General features: G+C 35.3%; 1 protein-coding gene and 1 pseudogene across 2 annotated transcripts in view; both read left to right on the plus strand.

Annotated features, from left to right (window-relative positions):
• The window catches only part of TESK2 (testis associated actin remodelling kinase 2), a 104,918-nt gene that overhangs the window by 37,702 nt on the left and 42,523 nt on the right, over positions 1–24,693 (plus strand). For both annotated transcript variants that reach the window (XM_074376563.1, XM_074376562.1), the window contains exon 3: positions 4,991–5,112. In XM_074376563.1, the coding sequence (XP_074232664.1) occupies positions 4,991–5,112 (122 nt within the window). The remainder of the gene's footprint in view (positions 1–4,990; positions 5,113–24,693) is intronic.
• Positions 5,125–19,628, plus strand: LOC123614356 (large ribosomal subunit protein uL30-like; annotated as a pseudogene).

Below are 24,693 nucleotides of genomic sequence, written 5' to 3' on the forward strand. Positions count from 1 at the left end.
TCTATTTGTATCACATGTATAATTAAGGATCATACACAATAGTGTATGATTGTAGCCATGTTCAGTACATTTAATATTTCCTGCAGAGCTGATATGGAAAGTTGGGCTATTAATTAGTAAAGGATTTTGTGGATTTCTCTGTGGGCTAAGCTCAGCAGCAGGTGACATCAAGGGATAATATATCAGGTAGAGAAAATTTTACTGTAGGCACGTTGCTATGCAGAAGTAGCTCCTAAGATCCTTCACCTTAATTGATTATCCAGCTGGAAAAACAAAAACTGGAAGCATACAAGTTGTATGTACAAATTGGATCACTCAGTACGTAGAAGTGTTTCTGTAAATGATGTATGTGAAGACATGTGAAAGATATTATAAAAAGCTGATTCTAGAGTGTATTATTTTTGCAGTGAGGAAAGCGAGAGTGTTGGTTGCTTCCCCTTTGTGGTCTCAGAGCACTCTATTGATACTTCTGTTCTAGCATGTAATAAACATTGCAATTATTTGCAATCTTATTCATTTATTTACTCAGCAGATATTTAGTTAACATCCATTAGGTGTAGGACATTGAGTAGGTGGTAGGGATAGAGAGATAAATAAAATTCCACCCTAAAAGGGTTCTTTGCTTAAGGTAGAAAAGAGGAAGTGTATTTAAAATACAATATTTGTTAAAATAGAGCCTTTAGCAAAAGCCTGAAGTTGCTCAACATATAGTTGCTAAGTGTGTCAACCTAAGCTTAGGGTGCTAAGGAATATAATATAGGGCAACAGTATAAACCTTGTTTGAAGGGGTCAAAGAAGGCTTCCCAGAGGAGGTCACCCTTGAGTTTTCTTGGAGGAGAAGAACGAGCTTGTTGGATGGACACGCAGGGAAAGGGCATTTCAAGCAGGAGGAAAAGCATGTGTGGAGGCACAGAGGAATATTCTAGGAATGTTGAGAAATTGGGTTTGGTTCAAGTCTGCTTAGGTGCATGGAAAGAAATGGCAAGCCTGTAATGGATCTAGAAAAGTAGGCAGGGACCAGAAAGTGAAAGATACAGAGATATGTTTCTTTATTTTATTAGTTTTTTCTCTGCCCCAAATCAGCTTTTGGTTTGTTATACCTTTTTATTGTTTCTTCATTTTCTATTTCATTAATTTTTGCTTTTATATTTATTATTATACTTTCTTTTTCCCCTAGTATCTTTAGTTGAACTCTAAATCATTTATTTTTCATCTTTAGCAAAGTTGTTAGCATTGTCTTTGGCAGGATGTTACAGAAACCTGAACCCGGTGGCTTATTCAAATAAGAGATTAAATTTTTTCAGGAAATCTTGAGAAATTCCTATGCTGTACAACTGCTTGAGATCATCAACAGTCCAGGTTTCCTCTGTTTTTTTCTCTTTAGTGTGTGGCTTTTGTACTTTTGGCTACAGTATAGCTATTCTTGATACAAGCACCACATCTTTGCTTCAGGTTATAAAAAAGACAATTTTATTGGGAAAATATCAGCATTTACAAAATTCCCCACCAAGTAATTCCCACGTACACCTCCTTACTAGGACTGTGTCATCTGGCCACCCCAGCTGCAAGAAAGTTAGCCAGATTGAATGCTTTAATTAAGCACGATGCCTCCTAATGAAGGTTCTGTCAGTCAGGAAAAGGGGAAAATAGATGTTGGGTAAACAATTAGGATTGTCCACTATGCTTATTTTTAATTATCTCTTTATTGTTGATTTTTAATTTTATTACTTAGTGGTCTGAGAGTGTGATTCAACCACATTGATTCTTTGAATTTTTTTGAGAATTCCTTTATGATGTAGTACCTATGAATTTTGGTAAATTTTTTCATGTATACTTAAAAAAAATTAAAATGAACAAAACCAATCTTTGTTGGGACAAGATTAGACCAAGTATCTCAGTTTTGTTATTAAAATGTTCCATATTCATACTCATTTCTTATCTGCTTGAGCTTTTAGTTTCTGAGAGGTATGTTAAAATATCCTATGAAGTTTCTGGATTGGTTAAATTTGCCCTGTATTTTGTAAGTTTTTATTTGACATATTATAAGGCCATGTTTTTAGATACATACCAGATCATTATTATTTCTTGACAGAATAATTATTATATAGTGTGCATGCAATGCTCTTTTATTTAGACCAGTTGTTTTCAACCCTATCAGGCCCAATGTTCTTTGTATTATCTGGGTTCAAATTCTGGCTCTGCTATTTATTAGATGTATGGTCTTGGAAAAGTCATTTAATCTCTCCTTGCCTCAGTTTCCATAGCTATAAAATGAGGGATATTAATAATACTTGCCTTATAGAATTATTTTTAGGATTAACTGAGTTAATATATATAAAGCAGTTATCCAGCAGAACCTAGTATAATAGCAAGTGGTATAAATTTAGCTACTATAACATTTTTTTTCAATTTTCTTTTTTTATTAATTTTTTTGAGGTATAGTCAGTTTACAGTGTTTTGTCAATTTCTGGTGTACAGCACAATGCTTCAGTCATACATGAATATACATATATTCATTGTGTTTGGATTCAGATAGCAGGAGCAGCACTGCCACTGGTGGTCTGATTTTCTGAACTGTTGACCAGTTCTTAAAGATGTTCTCAACAAAACAAATAATTTTTCCTCAATTTACAGGTAGTTGTGTTCCTAGTAAATTGAGTGTATATTAAAACCATGTAGTATGACTCTGTTTTTATGTAAAATGGAGGTAGAATCCAAGCTTAGGTAATGATAAATAGGTTCTTTGTTTACATGAATGTCTGGCAAGAAATCCCCTGAATAAGTAAATGATTCACTGGCCTTTAGAAAGTGTGTTAGAAGTATCATTTAGCTAACTGTTACTGCCATTGTTTTCTGATAGGGCTTCTACGCACTGCAAGACAAAGATTAATACAATATAGATTCTGGCCTCAAGATGCTTTATAGCCTAGGAAGGAGATATTTATGTACAGAACTCTGTGATGAGTGGTATACTGGTGTTCTGAAAGTTGTTCTGAGGCAGTACAGAGAAGGAAACCAAAAATAGAGAGAGTTAAGGAAGGCTTCAGAGAGGAAGGGGATATTTGAGTGTGCCCTTAAAAGGTAAGTAGAACTTGAGGGGCTAGAAGAAAGAAGAAAAATATCTTATGCAGATGAAAGACAAAATACAATGTTATGAATATGTTCATCTTCTTGTCCACTTGTTTAATGAAGTATGAGGTTTTTTATGATTAGTTTGAAGCAGATTTTTAATCCCTAAATTTCACACATTGTTTTCCTATCAAATTTTCTTAAGTAGTTGCCAGGTGGTTATTGAAGAGCCAAAAGAAAGATAGGTATTCCAAGTGACCAAACTGGGATTAAACAAACTTTCTTAAAAGCAAGCATTTTTTTAGAAAATTAAGAGTGATAGCTTTCAGATGATGGAAAAAAAAAAAAAAAGGAAGAATGACTTTCAGAATGGGGAGCCCTTATTAAAACACAGATGTCTTCTGTAAATAGAGTTGGAAAAATACTGTCAGTGTGTTCTTTGTATATAAATGTCTCTTTTAACTTACCCATGCAGGATCTGAAAAGGAAAGCCACTTCTTTTTCATCAATCACGAGGTGCATGACAACAGAATCATTGATGCACTAGTAAGAGAGTTGGGTTCCAAATCTCACTAAGTGATCTAGAAGAGGGAGAGACAGCCAGTGTCCTGCCTCAGTTCTTCTGATCAGGGTTCCTGTGGCTCTAAGTGTTTTGCTTCTTCCTTCCCCTTCTTCTGTCTGGCCACTCTGAAACATTGTTTCTTTGAATTTTAAGATAAGCTGTGATGTCTGCCCTATGTTAATAGATATGCTAAACTTCTGGGGATATTGTCATTTCAAAGAATTCCTAAAGATTGAAGAGTTAAGTAGATTGTCATATTTTCTTTTGGGATTTTCACTTGGTCAAGCATTTATAACATACTGAAATAATACTCTGAAAATCTGTAGAATGATGACATTTTTGCATAGCAAGTCCCTGTTGTGCAAAAATGAAAATTTTTTAACAAGAAAGTTATGAGGTTCTTATTATTTCAAAATTTTTCTACTGCCTCATTCATAATTTCTAAGTAGGAAATAGATATCTCAGTAAATAATTGAGCTTCTTTTGGGTAAGACAAAATATTTTCTGATAGTCTCATTTTGTTACTACTAAGACCACATTTAGAGGCTGAAAACATAGTTAATTTTCTTGCAAGTATTGTTTTTTTGAAACCTGTGGAGTGTGCATTGAAATTATAAAATAATATTTTTACATGTAAAATAGGTTGAATTCTACCGTGGATGAATGTTTTAAAAGTAGACTTGTCCATAAGGGTAAGAGTGTGAGTGGTGTGACTCATGTTTTTTTTGTATCTGACTTGAGTGTGGTAATTGATTATAAGGTACTTTGGGTTGGGTTACTACAATATTAGCTCCAAAAGATTCACGGCCTTCTTTCTATATTTAACATGCAATACTTTTTTTCTTATAGATATATAATTTATGGTGCTTGGGGGATATTTTGAGGACGTGGGTTTAGTGTCCTATAAAGACAGTTTTATAGTTCATTAAGTGTTGTGTAGGTATATGCATGTATCTTTTCTGTGCACAATTAAAATTCCAAAAAAGAGAACTTTTCCTGTTAGTGTCCTAAGACTCAGCAAAGTTGGCCATAAGAAACCAGCCTAATAAATTTCCCTCATTTTTCCTAAGGTATTAAAAAAAGGACATGATTTCTTGAGATATTATTAACAATGTGTTGCCAGCCAGCTATAATGTGAAACAACAAACAACTTTGGTCTTTGATGGTATTCCAAATCTGTCTTTATGAATGGAAGTAAGACACTAATGTAATCAGAGTCTATACAGAAACATCCCCTACCATACCTATTTTATCTAAATTGGCACTAAAACATCTTGGCATGTACTACATGTGGAGACTTTGACCTCATATATAGCTGTTGCCCTTCAGCCTCTTTTCTTGTTCCATTTTATTTTCTAGGTGCGCCATCGAGCTTCTGGCCAGGTGATGGCTCTTAAGATGAATACGTTGAGCAGTAACCGGGCAAACATGCTGAAAGAAGTGCAGCTCATGAATAGACTCTCCCATCCCAACATCCTTAGGTAATGGTTTTTCCTTCCTTCTGGGGATCAGTGAGAAAGCTGAAACATTATTGGAGACTTGTTAGAATAGTATTAACAGATGAAAAGATGGGTTCAAGATTTCATGCTGAATCTGTCTTGCTGAGATTTAGCTGTGCTATAGATTTTTTCCTGCCCATTGAGACTTAATTTTCTGGTAATTAACTGCATTTAATAAAGCAGCTTCCTTCTGTCTCTCAAATTGCTTTACTCTTAGTAGCTGCTCGTAAGGACCATTTTTTTCCTGTTGCTGAATTAGTAATTTATCCAGGAGAAAAGATTTTAGTGGTTATTTAATTTTCTTAAACTGCTTTAGGAGGAATCATAATTAAATCAGTGAAAATAAAAGTAAAATTATGCCCCCAAGCTATCTACCATTAACTTTTAGCACCCACTTGAGGGCACATAGTACACCTTTTTAAAGGAGAATTATCTGTGTGTATAATAAGGTTATATAATCATTACTTTCTAGTAATCAGTACAGTCAGCCCTTTTTGCTGGCAGATTCTGATGCGTCTATTCAGCCAACCACAGGTTGAAAATATTTGGGAAAAATATCCCAGAAAGTTCCAAAAAGCAATACTTGAACTTGTTGTGCCCAGCAACTATTTACAGAGCATTTAAATTGTATTTATAACATTTACATGGCATTTACACTGTATTAGGTATTATGAGTAATCTAGAGATGATTTAAAGTATATGGGAGCATGTGCATGTGTGTAGGTTATATGCAAATACTATGCCAGTTTATGTAAGGGACTTGAGCATCCATGTATTTTTGTATCTTCACAGTGATTGGGGGTGTGGGTGGCCTAGAACCAATCCCCTGTGGATACCAAGGGGTGTCTGTATCTGAATCTTTCTTGCTCTAATTATCTTGACTTTTTAGTGAGGTGAGTACATTTCTAAATGAAACCAAATAAGAAAATTTAAGTCAGTGTATATTTAAGTAGGGCATATGTGTAAGACAGTTTGAGAAGTTAAAAGTGCTTATTTACTTAGGATTGTTTATTGCTGATATTTATATTACACTAAAGAGAAGTCATATAGCTTAATTGTGAGTTACATGTGTGATGAGTGGTAGAAGATTATGGAATTAGATTATACTGCTTACTTGGCTTCCTAGTCCACTACAAAAATGTTCAGCAAGTTATTATGATGACTTTTTTCCCTATCCACAAATCAGATTAACATATTTTTTGAGCATCTAGTATATGCCTAGTGATGTGTCAGACATCCAAAAAGGTATATGGGAAATGGAATGTCTGCTAGCAAGGAATTTACACTCTAACTGGAGAGCTAGGATTTAACACACTTGAAAAGAGAATTAATAAAACCAGCTAGAACACCACCACTCGGATAGAGTAAACTCAAGTGATATAGAAGTTCAGAGGACTGAGAGATCATATTATCTTGGTGGAGTCGGTGAAGTTTTCTCGGAGGAGGGTGACTCAAACTGGAACCTAAATTTTAGTAGGATTTTAGAAGATAGGGAAGGAGCTCAGATAGGAGCAAAATAGTAATAAACAAAGCACAGAAGTAAAAGTGAAAAGCTTTTTGAGGAGTCAGTGAATAAAAACCCATTTGGCTATGGAGAGTGCATAAGAGAAGAAGAATAACAATCCTTCTGTGCCAGAAACCCTTAAGAAAAGGCAAAGGAATTTTGCAGAGCTGAAGATCAACTGCCTAGGAAAGAAGATTGCCCAAAATATGCTTCTAAAGTTAAGGATGGAGCTTATCTATGAAGAAGCTAAACACTGTCACAAAGAATATAGGCAGATGTACAGAACTGAGATTCGAATGGCTAGGATTCCTGGCAAGAAAAGCTAGCAACTTCTATGTTGCCATGTGGGTACCTGTGGAACCCAAATTGGTGTTTGTCATCAGGATCAGAGGTATCAGTGGTGTGAGCCCAAAGATCTGAAAGATGTTACAGCTTCTTTGCCTTTGCCAGGTTTTCAGTGGCATCTTTGTTAAGATCAGCAAGGCTCCAGTTAACGTGCTAAGGATTGTGGAACCATATATTGCATGGGAGTAACTGAACCTGAAGTCAGTAAATGAATTGATCTACAGGTGTGATTATGGCAAAATCAACCAGAAGCAAATTGCCCTGACAGGTAACACATTGCCTGATCTCTTGGTAAATATGGCATTATCTACATGGAAGATCTGATTTATGATCTACACTGTTGGAAAATGCTTTAAAGAAGCAAACAACTTCCTGTGGCCCTTCAGATTATCTTCTTCATGAGGTGGAATGAAGAAAAAGACCACCCATTTTTGTGGAAGGTGGAGATGCTGGCAATAGGGAAGACCAGATCAATAGGCTTGTTAGAAGGATGAACTAAATATCTACTATGACTGTTTTTGTAATCTGGTCAGTTAATAAACAGTGACTGCTTTCAGACTGAAAAAGTTTTTTTGACTAATAATAATAATGAGAAAACCACACTATTTATTGAAGGCTTAATTGTATTCTGGATGTTTTATCTGTTTAAAGATTTAATCTTTACAAACTATTCTCCATAAAAGGAACTGAGGCCAAGAGATTATGTGTTAGCCAAGGTCTGTGATTGAGGTCTAGACTCTCTCCACCATGCTTCTCCTAGAAGAACTGAGGATTTGATAGGATAGTATTGGTAGATAAAGGTGGAAAGGTAAAATTGGGCCAGATTATTCAGAAATGCTTTGCATAAAGCCAAGAAGATTATATATTATGCTCTGTGTATTGGTTTCTGAGCAGGGACTAGATGACAGAGGGTAACTGATGGCAAATGCAGAATGGTTTAGTGTTGGGGAGACTGGTGGCCAAGAGATCAGTTAGGGGACATCTACAATGTTTGAGACTGAGATAAAGTAGGCTTTTTTTTTTTTTCTTTAATTGAAGTATGGTTGATTTACAACATTGTGAGATGGATGAGTCTTGATTTGATGTTCTGCTTAGGGATTTTTAGGCTGGTTATATTTTCATCTTGTTTAAAAAATAGTATGTTTATTGTTTTTATTATTATTGCAGATGTGATACATCATCACCTAGATGATGTTATGGGACATTTAGAAAATAGAATTAGCAAAAATAGGAAATTAAAAATTGCCCTTAATCTCAGCACCTAAGGATCAAACTAGTATTAACATTTGGTGTATTTCCTGCCAATCTTTCTTATTTCACCACTTCTTTTCTTATTCTCTTCATTACTAACTTGACTCTGGTGAGTGCATGGGAAGATTGACTTTAAATAAATTTTATTCCTTCATAGCAAAATTTAAAAATAAAGTTGTTATATAAGAAGTGGAATAGTGTAGTATAATGATTAAAAATGCAGGCTTTAGATTCTAGGTCAAGTTGCCTGGATTCATATCCCAGATCTTGGGAAAGTTTCTTAACTACTGAGATCCTTAGTTTTCCCGTCTATGAAATGAGGGTAATGACAGTAAATCCCTCATAGAGTTGTTATTGAGGATTTTTTAAAATTGAAGTATAGTCAGTTACAATGTGTCAATTTCTGGTGTACAGCATAATGTCCCAGTCATGCATATATATACATATATTCATTTTCATTAAAGTTTATTACAAGATATTGAATATAGTTCCCTATGCTAAACAGAAGAAATTTGTTTTTTATCTATTTTTATATATAGTGGTTAACATTTGCAAAGTTATTGAGAATTGATCAAGTTTGTACATATAAAGCACCTGGAACAGTACTTGGCTTGTGTTAAGTGCCCAGTAAATATTAGCTATTATTAGTTTCTTTTCCTTTGGGTAGTTCTTTAAATGGCTCATTGCAGCCTGTCTTTTATCATTCATTTACTCACCCATCAAACATTTGTTGAGTGTCTACTGCTGAATTAATACATTCGGTGGTTTTCTGCTAGAGTAATGCTATTGAATAGAAATTTCTGTAATAATGGAAGTGTCCTTTATCCATGTTGTCCAATAGCCACATGTGGCTAATGAGCATTGAAATGTGGCTAGTGCAAACAAAGAACTAAATTTTTTATTTGATTTGATTTAAATTGCCACATGAAGATTAGTGGCTCCTATATTGGACAGTCCTGGGCTAGAGCCATGTACATCTTTGCTCTTGTTTCACTAAATACATTTGTGTTCCAGACTAGAATTGTAGTGGTGTGATGTCTCCTTCATCTACTTTATTAGCTTATCTCTTTTTGGTCCCATTGCTCAGGAATGACACACTCCTCCCTTTTAACTTACAATAAGTAATATTCTTTGTTTTCAGATAAGTTTTCCAATATATAAAAGATAGTGTCAATTCTATCTTGATCTTCACCATAAGCCAAAAAATGAGATAATGTGTTTAAAATGAATGGAGCTGTTATAATCCACAGTAATCATATAATACATGAAAATTATTATAATTATTGTTAGCCATGGTGGGTTTGTACTCTTTTTGGTGATTCTTTTTGTTCTGCATAAGTCATCTGTCTCAAATATACTGCATTTAAAAGCCTGAAAGTGGATTACTTTTTAAAAGAAGCTTCTAATTGTTTATATCTTTCATGTTTTCATGTCTTTACTTTCATTATGTATTTTGAACACAACAAAAGGAAATTATCCTGCCAGTTGCCTAGAGCAAGCAGAGTCCTCTTGGCTTTTGTTACCCAGAGGAATGCTATAGAAGTAGAAGCATTTATTGTACTTCCCTAGGCTGCCTTAAATATCAAACTAAGCATAACTTTGTTCCATTCTCAAAACTCTTAGAATTTTTATTTCCTAAGTGCTTTTCTACTTGTCTTACAAATTTACTGTTAATACTTTATTTTTTTTATAATTCATTTTTTTGGGTTACTATTTGTTAGAATGGCTCTTAGTCTGTTTTTAAGCTGTTAATACTATAAGCTTTCTTTTATAGGTGCAGGAGCTGAAGGAGAAATATGAACCAAAATTTTCCCTCAGATTGACACTATGAGATTTAATTTGCAAAGAATCCATCTCTTGGAACCCTAGGATTTTCCCAGACATACCTCCTCTGGGGCTGACCCCAGGAGGGAGGTTGCTGAGTAGTGAGGCTTTTGGTTTTGATCTCTGCTTCATCCAGCCAGAGCAGCTCCACTTTTTATCTGTTTTACATTGAATTTCTGTATAAGAGTTTTGAAGAAAGGATCTCTTACTTAAAAACAAAGAAAAAGTTGAAAATCATTGCTTTAGTGATTTGGAAGGTCTACTTGGGAAAGAACGCTATCCGCGTGACCAGCCAGATGGTAGGCATCTAATCCTTTGGGCATGGCTTGGTCCTCTGCTGGCACAGCTATTCTGTGCCCAGCAGGAGTGAGTGAGCTAAACTTTTGCAGTTTTATTTCTCTCTTTTTCTTGACCCCCAACTTCCTTACTTCCTCTTTTCCTTTTATCTTTCTCCCTCCTAAGATTTCTAGTTGGATGGAAGAGTGAGCCTGGTGAGTCATAGAGGCAGTAGGTGTGCAAATTTTGTTTGTGTGTATGTATTTTTTAAAAATACATGGATACAGTTAAGATTGGTTATTTTATCATCAGTTGCTCTAACTTATCAGTTAAAAAAAATAAAGAACAATAAAGTGCTTTGTCGAGTGCAGGGACTGATTGTTTGGGCCTCTTGTGAATAAGGTTGTTTATGCCAGGAAGTCTTATGCTCAAGATCCGTAACCCAATTCCATGCCCTGCTCACTTCCACTCCCAAATGGCATTTTTGAGAACCTGTACCAAGATTTGTTCTCATACCTCTTTGTTATTCTTCATGCCATGAGAAATTTAATATTTCTTTTCGACTCCTTGTTCACATTCTCATGTTTGCTTTTATTTAGGTCACATTCTGAATTTATTTTCCTATCTACCAGTTTTTGTTCAGAATTGTTTTAGCTCCCTTTCAAAATCCATTTGCAACCATATGACTGCCATTTTGTTAAAATGAAGACTATGCTTTCAGATCACCAAATATTTGCCCAGCCCTGTGCTAGGTAATATCATGTTGATTACAGAAGTAGAGGGCTGTTGTCTCCCAGATAATCTCCTTAGGAAGCAAACTGTACATCTAGGAAACAGACTAATATCAGCTAATACTATGAGGAGATGGCAAGATGTTTTTCCTAATCTCAGTTATTAAGATAGCAGTCTTTCCAGTTACCCATTTTGAAAATCCCAAAGTCATCTTTAGTTATTCCTTTTATTCTTTGCTTCTAATCAGAAGCTAAGGTCTTCATTCTAAATCTTCAGAGACTTCCCTTATGCATCTGTCGGTTCAGTCCTCCTTCACTTTTGCCTGGAGTGAATTATTTTCCCTGTCTTTTTCCCTCCCCTCACTCCACCACCACCCCTGCCTTTCACTTTTCCTTATACATAGCTCTGATTGTATAGCTTCTTTCTTTTTCTTTCCTTTCCTTTCCTTTCCTTTCCTTCTTTCCTTTCCTTTCCTTTCCTTTTTCTTTCCTTTCCTTTCCTTTCCTTTCCTTTTTCTTTCCTTTCCTTTCCTTTCCTTTTTCTTTTCTTTTCTCTTCTTTCTTTCTTTCTTTCTTTCTTTCTTTCTTTCTTTCTTTCTTTCTTTCTTTCTTTCTTTCTTTCTTTCTTTTTCTTTCTTGCCTTTTTAAAAAAATTGAAGTATAGTCGATTACAATGTATAAATTTCTGGTATACAGCACAATGTCCCAGTCTTGCATATACATACATATTTTCATTTTTATACTTTTTTCCATTAAAGGTTATTACAAGATATTGAGCATAGTTCCCTGTGCTGTACAAAAGAAACTTTTTAAAACCTATTTTTATATATAGTGGCTAACATTTGTAAATACTAAACTCCCAAATTTATCTCCTCCCACCCCCTTTCCCTGGGGGAAAGATTGTTCACTATGTCTGAGAGTCTGTCTCTGTTTTGTAGGTGAGTTCATAGTGCCCCCCCCCCCCTTTTTTTTAAGATTTCACATATGAGTGATATCATATGGTATTTTTCTTTCTCTTTCTGGCTTACTTCACTTAGAATGATGATCTCTAGGTCCATCCATGTTGCTGCAGATAGCATTATTTTATTCTTTCTTATGGCAGTATTCCATTGTGTAAATATACCACAATTTCTTTCTTTATCCAGTCATCTGTCAATGGACATTTAGGTTGCTTCCATGTCTTGGCTATTGTATATAGTCCTGCTATGAACATTGAGGTACATGTATCTTTTCTCATTAGAGTTCCCTTTGGATATATATGCAGAAGTGGGATTGCTGGATCATATGGCAAGTCTATTTTTAGTTTTTTGAGGAATCTTCATACTGTTTTCCATAATGATTGCACCAAACTACATTCCCATCAGCAGTGTAGGAGGGTTCCCTTTTCTCCACACTCTCTCCAGCGTTTATCGTTTGGACTTTTGAATGATGGCCATTCTGACTGGTGTGAGGTGATACCTCATTGTAGTTTTGGTTTGCATTTCTCTGATAGTTAGTGATATTGAGCATTTTTTCATTGTTCAGTGGTCTCTTGGCCATTCATATGTCTTTACTGGTGTATAGCTTATTTGTTAAAAACCTTTTGTGGCTCTCATTGATTTCACAGTTGAGTCAAAAATTCTTTAGACTGACAGTTAATGTCTGATCTGTTTTCCAGCTTTATCTTTGACTATTCCTCTTATGCACTTAACACAACTTCATGATTTCCTAATTGTGTTCTCTTGGACAAGTTATTTGATGTCTGGGCTTTGGTTTCTCCCATTGTTGAAAGAGGGAAATGGACCAGATCAGTGGTTAGAAATCACATTGAATTGATGTTGAATAATTTTTAAATGGTCAAGTTTAGAAAATATATTATCTCAGGATGTGTGTGTTGTCCAGAATAAATGAGAAGTGTTTAAAGTGCATCTTTCTGATTTTATTATTGTAATCCTAGTGAGTAACTAGGTCAAAAAGTATCAATATAACTCTCAAAGCAGATTTTATAATACTAGTGTATTGGTAAGGGGGTCTTAATATTTTTTTCTCTTCTCTGAACTGAGATAGAATGATTCAGGAATTGAGTTTAAGTTCTAATTTCATATAACCAGAAAAAATTTATAAAATAAAATATGGTATAAGCTTTGGTACTATTTATGTCATTGTCTGTGGATAGTGATAGAAGATGATTTAAAAAAAATTTATTGAGATGTAACTGACATATGCTAGAAGATGATTTTTAATATAAACAATGAGTGCCATTTACTGAGTGCCTATTATGGACCACTGTTGATCATTTTCCTGCCCCACCCTCATTTTTCCTTTCTAGACGTCTCAGCAAATGGAATTGCTATTCATCTGTTACTTAGGCCAAAGTAACAAAAATACTTAGGAGTCATCCTCAATATCTTTCCTTCACACCTTACTTCAAGCCATCAAGTGGTTCAGCATTATTTTTTAAGTATGTCCTTGCTACATCCACAGCCACCATCCTAGTTCAACCCTCCTAATTGATCTCCCAGATTCCCCTCTTGCCCCACAATAGCCAGACTGAACTTTAAAAAGGTAAATCAGATCATACCATCCCCTCCTGCTGTGTTTGCTTCTATGACTTTTTGTCACCCTTCAAATGAAATCCAAACTCTGGGCTTTGATGCACAAGGCCTTAAATGATTTGACCTGCCTGCGTCTCTGACCTTATTTTGATCACTTCTTTTAGCTTACACCATCCTAACCACCCATAATTACTGGCCTTTTTATTTCTTAAATACACCAACCTCTTTCCCACTTCAAAGCTTTTGTACTTACTTTTCCTTTTTCTTATACTGTCTATTTATCCCAGAACCATATGGCATGCTGCTTCTAAGATATCTCCTCCCTCAAACAGACCTTGTTGACTAGCCTGTCTAAAGTAGCTATCCAGTATCACTATCCCCTCATTCTGCTTTGTCTTCATAGCTCTAATCATCTCTGAAAATATCTTGTTCATTTATTTGTTTGCTTATTATTTGTAGTCTTCAGTATAGGGTGAGCTCCCTGAGGGTAGGATTTTATCTTGTTCACCATTATATTTACAGTACCTGTAAAATGGGTGTCTATAGAAGCAGATACCAGATAGAAGCAAGCCAGTTTGCGTCACAGAAACCTACAAAATCAACAATTCAGCTCTGGAACTAAAGGTGGATGTTAGGCTAGGGCTGAAAAGTTGAAAATCTTTTCAGGGGTTAACTGGGCCTAAAAGTCACCATCCCCTTTCATTGCAACTAATCAGTTAAATCTCACCCACCTAAGAGATGAGTTTTTATTTTTGGAAAAAAAATTGAACCAGAAATGCTTCATACTAGGTAAGCATCTAACATGACAGAATATAGGGAAGGAATGCCATGCTAAGAAGAGGGAAGTGGAGGGATAGTCTGCATGCTGAATATTGAGGTTCTTGAGACTTCTAGTCCTCTTCTATTACTTGGCTCTAAGCAGGTAAGAATCATCCCATCCCACTCATACCCCCACTATCTGTCAGGAAATTGGTGAATTTGGAGAAGTTGAATAGCCCCAAGTGAAAGAAGAAAAATTAAAAATGTAACCACCAAAGTACCTTAGAATTATTATCTTCTAAACATATGTATGTATATATCCTTCTAGGAGGTTAAAGATACTGCATCAATGAAAGAATAGTATACTGTAAAACTGGAACAGAGAACCACAAAGATTCTCAAAGATTCTTGGAAATTAAAAAAATATGATAAATAAAACCATTTGACTAGACGGTCAAGGAGGTAAAGCTGAGGAAATCATCCATTAATAGGGAAAAATCAAAGATGGAAAATACGAGAGAAAAGATAAGAAAATTAAAGGATCAATGCAGGAAGTCTCTTTTTGACTAATACAAGAACATTTTCTGCAATGGAAGGGTATGAACTGCAAACTGAAAGGGCCTACTAAATGCCCAGCACAATGAATGAAAAAAGACCCACCCTAGAGTGTGTATGGGTAATTAAAATAAGATTCTGAGCACTTCCACAGAGGGAGAACAAAACAAAACAAAACAAAGCAGATGCCATACAAAGGATTGAAAGTTATAATGGTATCAGACTTCTCAACACCAGCTCTGGAAGCTATACTAGTGGAACAGTGCTTTCTGAAAGGAAATTATTTCCTGCTTAGAATTCTATATCCAACCAAACTACAAGTCAGGCATGAGAGTAAAGACATTTTCAGACATACAAGATTTTGAAAACTTAACCTCTCATGTGTCCTTTCTTATGCAGCTACTAGAGGATGTGTCCCATCAAAACAAGGGGATAAACAAAACAACAAAGTAAACATAAAAAGGAAGGCATAAGATCTAGGAAGAAGGGTGATAGCAAGTTCCAGGGTGCCTCCTGGACAACAGTCTAGAGAATAAGTAGTCCAAATTGGAGTAGAAGGATCAAGAACTCCAAGAGAGAGATTGGGGAGTAAGGTTTGAGGGAAGAGTTCATAGATTTCCAGATGTGTTTGACAGGGTGGAAATTCATATCTAAAAGAATTCTCTTGGAGGCTTTGGGAGGAATTAGTGGTAGGTGTATAATAACTAAGCAAATGAAAAATTGGGCAAAACATTTAAAAACTGTGCAAGAAATAAAATGTAATTATAATGCACTACTTGGCCTAGTAGTGACTATAATCAGTCATAATAATGTAAATGCTGAGTTTTGATTTGTTTCTTCTGAATATTGATTTTACCCCAAATTGTCTAATAACAATATTGGAAAGGAGATAATTTAAGAGGGCAGAACCCTCAGCTTCCATACAGGAAAACCTGTAGAAGGTCAGAAATAGCAGAAGTATGTTAGTTAGCTAGAGCTACGTTGGTAAATAGAAGAAGCAACTAAAACAGTTGAAAGTGGTTCCCTCAGAGGAGTAAGATTCAGTAGTGATATGGGCAGGCCAGGGTACTATTAATTTTCTTTATATACCTATTTGAAGCTATGTAAGTTATAACTGAGGAAAATTAAGTTAGGAGGCAATTGCAGTAATCTAGAGAGATCTTGGACTATGAGTAGCAGTGAAGGTGGAGAGAAGTAGTTGGGTTTTGGTTGTGTTTGAAAGTAGAGGCAATAGAATTACCTAATGGTTTAGGTGTGGAATATTAGCATAAGAAAGGAGGAGTCAAGGTTGACTCCTGTTTAGGTTTTTGACTTGAAGGACAGGCAGAATTGAATTGCCAGTAACTACACTGGGGAAGACTGCATAGGAGACAGGTTTGGGGATAGGAGATCAGAAGATATCAAGTTGATAGTTGGGTAAACAAGTTTGGAATTCAGAGGAGAGGTTCAGGATGGTTGTGTCTCTTAGTAGTTAGGGGACCAGGCAAGTTATATAACCTCTGTCATCTCAGTTTTCTCATCTGTAAAGTAGAGAATAATAATAGTACTATTGTATCATGTTGATGAGAGGGTTAAATGAAATAATGTCCACAAAGAGCTTACCACAATGCAAGGCACTAAATCTTAACTATTATTTTTAGTATTGTTGTTGCTATTATTATGATCATCTAAAGCGTCATATATTAAGGCTGTATAGCATAAAGCATCCTAAGAGTTAAGGATCCAGTTTTGACTGCCATTTGCTAGTTGTGTGACCTGGGGGAAGCCACTTAATCTCGGTTCAGTTTTCTTATCTGTTAAATGGAGATAATAATAGTACCTACTACATAATGTCTTCATAAGGGTTAAATGAGGTAATCCCTATAAGGTATTTAGAACAGTGTCTGATGCATTGTAAGTGCTCAGTAAATGTTGTCTACTATTATTATTATTTGTCTGTGAACTCCTTAAAGAAGGGACCATCATGTTTATTTCTGTGGCCCCCAATTAATCCTCATTGCCTGGCACTGTGCTTAGTATATATGGGACAGGCAGTGAAAAAAAGAAGTGTTTTGTTTATCTATGGAGGGTACAAATCTTGCACATAGTAATTTCTTGATATGTACTTACTAGATTGAATTGTTCTCTTTTTTCTATATATTTCTTCCACTTTGGGAGTTGGGGAAGAAATAATTGTGAGAGTGTTGTTTCAGAAGTATGCTCACTTAAATTGGAGTTTCTGTTTATATTTTGCTATTTTGGTGTGAGTTTATGAGTAATCTTAGAATAAAAGATAAATTTGGGAAGGAAGAAGAAACTTTTTCAGTGCTTGGGGAGACAATCTAGATACTTGGGTTTGTGGATATTAGTTTTCTTCTAAACTTCCTGAATTTAGAAAAAAAGCATTTTGGGAACATTTAAAGTCACTGCATATGTGTGTATTAATAGTTCTGCCTTTGTCAGGAGACTTGGTATTTTGCTGCTTGCATGGCAGTTTTGAGCAATGTGGTTTAAAATTTTCTATGAAATAAAGAAAATACAGAGTGGATTCATTCTTGGTCTCATTTTACTTTCAGTTGTTATTCAAGATAGAGGATATTTGTCTTTCTCTCAGAAATCTAGAATGTTTTTGTATTTATTAAACTGGCTTAGTATTCATAAGCAAGCAGATCTAATTTTAACCTTTTAGAGATTTGTATTGTTTCATAAAGAAAATATAAAATTTGGCCATGAACTTGATTTGTCCTCTTGTTACTATATGTAGTAATATTGACATGATCTAGTGATTGCTGAGGAATGTTTGTTCTGCCTTTAGTGATCTTAAAATTGGACTATAAAAACCATGGACAGAAGAGAGAAAGCCAGACTGAACCAGCTCTGTTTAGTGTCACCTGATGTGAGGCTCTGGTGGTTAATGTCTGCTCAGCTCAGTTTTCCTTATGAGCTCTCATATCTAAGACCTAGCACAACCAGTTTTCCATGATGTAATACCTCTAAAACACGTTTGAACTGCAGCAAGCCTTACCCAAGGATATTACTGCTTTTTTTATGGATCTAGATTCATAGCTCTCTTGAGATCTGAGCCATTGCCCTCTCTTCTCCTTTTTGGTTATTGCTAATTTTTTCTAGTCCAAGAGAGTGTTGGTATCTTTGCTTTATTTGGGAGTAAAATGCAAAGCAATTCATTTTAGTGTCACATGTTAGAGTTTAGTGGAATCTCTTAGAGTATGTTGCAGGGCCTTGCCTTCCAGAATTATAGGAGGAAATCAGTTAAAAATATATTAAAACTTCTGGAAAAACTTTTTTAAAGAAAAGTAAACGAATCTAAGTAGGTTTCAGATGTAGGCCTTTTAGAAAGTGTCTTAATATTAAAAAACATGCCCACATTTTAATATTCTATTATAGATTTATTTCAGGCCTCTTAATTGTCTTTACCAAACTTTGGAGTCAGATGTTTTTCTGGAAAGACCAGTACAAGTCAGAAGAACTTCTACAATGTGGATGCTGCTTTTATTGCTCAAAGTTGGCAGTAGAAAGGCTTGTAAAACAAATCAGTAAGATTTTTATTGGTTTTCAAATAGACATTTCTTTTTTATGAATCAAAAATTAAGTTATTATTGAACCTCTGGCCTTTTTCTTCCATACCCATTGTCACAGAACAAAACAAGCTTTGGAGCCAAATGGATCCAGATTCCACTACCTTCCCCAATCTTTGTCAAGTCACCTAAATACTCTGAACTTCATTTTCTTGGTAATAAGATGGGGTTAATTTCATCTCAGGTAATACATGTAAAACACGTAGCACAGTTTCCAGGTATATTATAGGTGAACAATGAGTAGTAATTTTCTTGACAGCTTTGATGCAGTGGCCTCAGAACTCTTACTAGGTCCTGTTATGCAGTATTGAGGAGGTCCAAGTCTAATAGTAGTGTCAGTGGTTGTTTGTGGGGGTTTTTTAGTTTTTGTTTTTCACAATGAGGACAGATAGATGTGTTTTAGACTGCTGTCATACCTCACCCTCACCCTTCTGTTTAGGTAATAAATTTTTGAGGAGGGATAACATTTAAACTTTAATGTTAACTCTGAGCTTTATACATAGCTGTGTGAGTTCAATAAATATTTGACTGATTGGATGTAAATGCCACCAAGGAACATAATAATGTTATTTCCCTTATGCTTGTTTAGAAAGAGTCAGAGCCCAAAGTCTATACTAGATCTGTGAGCAATATGACATAGGATAGTGACCCATACAATTTTTTGGTTATGTATCCATTATTAGTTTTCTATGGCTGCTGTAGCAAATTACCACAAATTTAATGACTTAAAACAACATAAATTTATTACCTTATAGTTCTATAGGTCAGAAGTCTGATGGGTCTTACTGGGCTAAATTCAAGGAGGGCTGTGTTCTTTTCTGGAGGCTCTAGGGGGAGCCTTACTTTTTCAGCCTCTAGCGGCTGTTTTGCCTTCCTTGGCTTGTTGTCCCCTTCCATCATTAAAAACAGCAATGACTTGTTGAGTCTTTTCCACATTGTGTCCCTCTGATACTGACTCCTCTGCCTCTCTCTCCCACTTTTGAAGACCCTTGTGATTACATCATACTCACCTTTTACTAATCCAGGATAATCTTCCTAATTTAAAGTCAGCTGATTAGCAGTCTTAATTCCGCCTGCAGTTTAATTTATTCCACTTGCTATCTAACATAATGTTCACAGGTTCTGGGGACTGGGACATGGACATCTTTGGTCTACCATAGTGTCTCATTAGGAAGACATTCTCGAGCACACCCCCAGGTGCTACTGTCAATCCATGTTAAATATGAGTAAAGCTCAACTTTTTTTATATTTTAAAAAAAGTGAAAAATTCAATTTTCTTCCCACACTTCAGTGGATAATCTTGGTCATTCCCCAATTTTGAAGACGGCTGGCTAACAGTAGGGCCTAGAAAGTTCCTGCCTTTGAATAAGAATTTTAACTTTTAATTGAATTAAGTAAATATTTACTGAGCACTGACTACGAACAAGGCAGTGTTTTAAGTATATATAGAGACACAAAACTGCATGGTGTATTTAGTCCAGATGGGCTAACTACTGTCATAGACAATTTGAAATCTTACTGGCTTAAAAGCTTATTTCTTACTCATGTCCCAGTCCAATTCATGTTGAGTGGAGGTTGAAGGGGAGCTCTTTTTAACATAGCACAGGGCCTCAGATTTTTCCGTTGGATCTTCTGCATCTGCTGGCAAGTGAAGGAAGAAAATATAGAGGCTAGGGTTAGATTTTTAATGGGACAGACCTGGAAATGATATAATCACTCCTGCCCCTATATCACTGGCCAGAACTCAGTGTTATGGTCTTAACCAACTGTTATAGACACTGGGAAATGTAGTCTACTTCAAAAGGAAAAGAGATGTGAACAAGTAGCCATTCTCTTCCACACATAACATTGCTGCCCTCAAGAACCCTCTGAGTAGAACGTGATGTAGAGGGCAAACCTGATAAGTGTTACAATAGCAGTTTAAGTAGAGTGATATGAGCACATAGGGAAGGGAAAGATTAATTTTAATTAGAAAGATGGACTAATTCTATCAACAATATAGAAGTTGGAGATCAGGACATATTTAGGAGGGGCAGGTTATATAACTAAAACAGAGAAACCCGGTGGATGTAACAGGAGATAAAGTAAGGAAGGTTGGGTCAGATCATTCAGATTCTTGAATAATATGCTAAGGAATTTGGACTTTGATTAGGAGCTGTGAGCTGCCGCAAAAAGTTTTTAAGTAGTCAGTAGTTTCGTAAGGGAAGGGGTTGTGTCTTGTTCATCTTTATATTCCTTTTATAACTATATGCAGAGGTAATATAATGTTGTCGTCAAGAGCACAGACTTTGGAACCCACTGTTTAGGTTTGACTTCTGACTCTGCCACTTATTAGTTGTATGACTTTGGGCCAGTTACTTAATTTCTCTGAATCTTAGTTTATTTATCAATTTGACTGAGATAATAAAAGTGTTATTGGGTTATTGTGAGAATTAAATGAATATAGTGTATAGTGCTTAGGACAATACCTAGACTCTTTAAGTGCTCTTTAAGAGTTAGTTGTTATCAGACTCATTGTAACCATTACCAGTGCCTGGCACATAGTAGGCGCTCAGTAGTTTTTGAGTGTCCAGAGTTATGTTTTAAATTTATCCGGCAAGTGTTTATATACTGTCATATGCCAGGCAAGAGAATGCTGTTGAGAAGCTTATGGTCTAGTAGGGGAGATGTAAGTCATGTTATAAAACCATCAAAGGTAGAAAATGATGATGCTGTAACAGAGTAGTGTGGATGGAGTGCCTTGGTAATTTAGAAGCATGCCAGTTCAGAAATACTTCTACTTAGAGTGAGCCACATTTGTTTGGTAGGAAAGGAAGTATTTGAAATGGACTTTGAGGTACAACCTATGTGGAAATGAGGGGAGGGGCATTCTAGGCAGTAGAAACAGCTTGAGAAGAAAAAGGCAAGGTATGGAAAAGCATGGTTATGACACATTATGGGAAATGTTAAATCATTCTACAGGAAAGACAGACAAATTAAGTCTCTGGTCTAGGTCTAGTTTACCAGTAGTATCAGAGTTGGGAGTTTCCTGTTATAGTCTTACTAACTTCACAATAGTGATCAGCCAGCTGTCTTTGGTCTAAACTGAGCCTTATTATTCAATATATGGTCCATGGACCAAGCAGCATTAGCATCACCTGGGTGCTTATTAGAAATTCAGATTCTTGGGTTCTCCCTGACCTATAGAATCAAAGCCTACAGTTTACATCATTTCTAAGTGATCTATTTCCACATTAAAATTTAGGAAGCACTGATCTAAAAAACAAAATGAATATGTATATAAAATGAAATTAAAAATAACAAAGTTGAATAATCACTCACTTTCAAGCACATGCATTAAGTAGCACATGCATTCTTTAACACCCCACTTACATCAATGGACAGATCATCCAGACAGAAAATCAATAAGGAAATACTCATCTTAAATGACACATTAGACCAGATGGACTTAACTGATATTTATAGTGCATTCCATCTGTAAGCAGCAGAATACACATTCTTCTCAAGTGTACATGGAACATTCTTCAGGATAGAGTGCATGCTGGCCCACAAAGCAAGCCTTCGTAAATTTAAGAACACTGAAATCATATCAAGCATTTTTTCTGACCACAATGCTGTGAGATTAGAAATCAACTACAAGAAAAAAAAACTAGAAAAACCACGAATACATGGAGGCTAAATAATATGTTACTAAACAACCAATGCATTACTGAAGAAATCAAAGAAGGCAAAAAATACTTAGAGACAAATGAAAATGCAACAATCCAGAACCTCTGGGAGGCAGCAAAAGGAGTTCTAAGAAGAAAGCTTATAGTGATACAAGCTTATCTCAGGAAACAAAAGCAATCTCAAATAAACAACCTAACTTTACACCTAAAGCAATTGGAGAAAGAACAAATGAAACCCAAAGTTAGTAAAAGAAAAGAAATCATAAAGATTAGAGCAGAAATAAATGAAATAGAAATGAAAAAACAATAGAAAAGGTAAATTAAAAGCTGGTTCTTTGAAAAGATAAACAAAATGACAAACCTTAGCCAAACTCATCAAGAAAAAAAAAGGAGAGGGCCCAAATTAATAAAATCAGAAATGAAAAAGAACAGAAATACAAAGTATCATAAGTGACTACTATGGGCAACTATATGCCAACAAAATGGACAACCTAGAAGAAACAGACAATTTATTACAAAGGTACAATCTCTCGAGACTGAACCAGGAAGAAATAGAAAATATGAATAGACCAATCACCAGCACTAAAATTGAATCAGTAATTTTGAAACTCCCACAAAAAAAGTCTAGGACCAGATAGCTTCACAGGCGAATTCTAGCAAACACTTAAAGAAGAGTTAATGCCTATCCTTCTAAAGCTATTTCAAAAATTTTCAAAGGAAGGAGCACTTCCAAACTCATTCTATGAAGCCATCATCACCCTGATACCAAAACCAGACAGAGATATCATGAAAAAAGAAAATTCCAGGCCAATATCACTTATGAATGAATATAAATGCAAAAATCCTCAACAAAATACTAGCAAATTGACTCCAATAATACATTAAAAGGATTGTACACCACATGATCAAGTGGGATTTATCCCAGGGGTGCAATGATTTTTCAGTATCCACAAATCAATCAACGTGATACACGACATTAACAAGTTGAAGAATAAAAACCATATGATCATCTCAAAGACAGAAAATCTTTTTTTTAACATTTTTTATTGATTTATAATCATTTTGCAATGTTGTGTCAAATCAGAAAATCTTTTGATAAAATTCAACACTTATTTATGATGAAACTCTCCAGAAAGTGGGCATAAAGGGAGCATACCTCAACATAATAAAGGCCGTATATGACAAACCCACAGCTAACATCATACTCAGTGGTGAAAAGCTGAAAGTATTTCCTCTAAGATCAAGAACAAGACAAGGATGCCCACTCTCACCACTTTAATTCAACATAGTTTTGGAAGTCCTAGCCACAGCAATTAGAGAAGAAAAAAAAAAAAAAAAAAAAAAAAGAAATAAAAGGAATCCAAATTGGAAAAGAAGTAAAACTGTCACTGTTTGCAGATAACATGATACTATACATAGAAAATCCTAAAGAGGTGACCAGAAAACTGTTAGAGCTCATCTATGAATTTGGTTAAGTTGCAGGATACAAACTTAATATACAGAAATCAGTTGTATTTCTATATACTAACAACAAAATAGCAGAAAAAGAAATTAAGGAAACAATCCCACTTACCATTGCATCAAGAAGAATAAAATACCTAGGAATAAAGCTACCCAAGGAGGCAAAGGACCTGTACTCTGAACACTATAAGACCCTGATGAAAGAAATTGAAGACAACACAAACGGATGAAAAGATATGCTGGATGGAAAGATATGCCGTATTCTTGGATTAGAAGAATCACTATTGTTAAAAAGGCCATACTACCCAAGGCAATATACAGATTCAGTGCAATCCTTATTAAGTTACCAATGACAGAACTAGAACAAAAAAATGTTAAAATTTGTATGGAAACACAAAAGATCCTGAATAGCCAAAACAATCTTGAGAAAGTAAAACAGAGCTAGAGGAATCACACTCCCTGACTTCAGACTATACTACAAAGTTTCAGTAATTAAAAGAGTATGGTACTGGCACAAAAACAGACACACAGATCAATGGAACAGGATAGACAATCCAGAAATGAACCCATTCACTTATGGTCAGTTAATCTACAACAAAGGAGGCAAGAATATACAATGGAGAGAAGACAGTCTCTTCAATAAGTGGTGCTGGAAAAACTGGACAGCTACATGTAAAAGAATGAAATTAGAACATTAACACTATATACAAAAATAAACTCAAAATGGATTAAATACCTAAATGTAGGCTGGATACTATGAAACTCCTAAAGGAAAACAGAGTCAGAATACTCTCTGACATAAATTGCAGCAATATTTTTTCATCCATCTCCTAGATTAATGGAAATAAAGGCAAAAATAAATAAATGGGACCTAATTATTTATTTATTTGTGTTTAGTGGAGGTACTGGGGATTGAACCCGAGACCTTGATGCATGCTAGGCACACACTCTGCCACTGAGCTTCCCCCACCTCATGGCACCTAATTAAACTTAAAAGCTTTTGCATAGCAAAGGAAACCATGAACGAAATGAAAAGACAGCCTACAGAATGGGAGAAAATATTTGCAAATGATACAACTG

The sequence above is a fragment of the Camelus bactrianus genome, chromosome 13, assembly GCF_048773025.1.
Source record: "Camelus bactrianus isolate YW-2024 breed Bactrian camel chromosome 13, ASM4877302v1, whole genome shotgun sequence".
In the NCBI taxonomy this organism is placed as follows: domain Eukaryota; kingdom Metazoa; phylum Chordata; class Mammalia; order Artiodactyla; family Camelidae; genus Camelus; species Camelus bactrianus.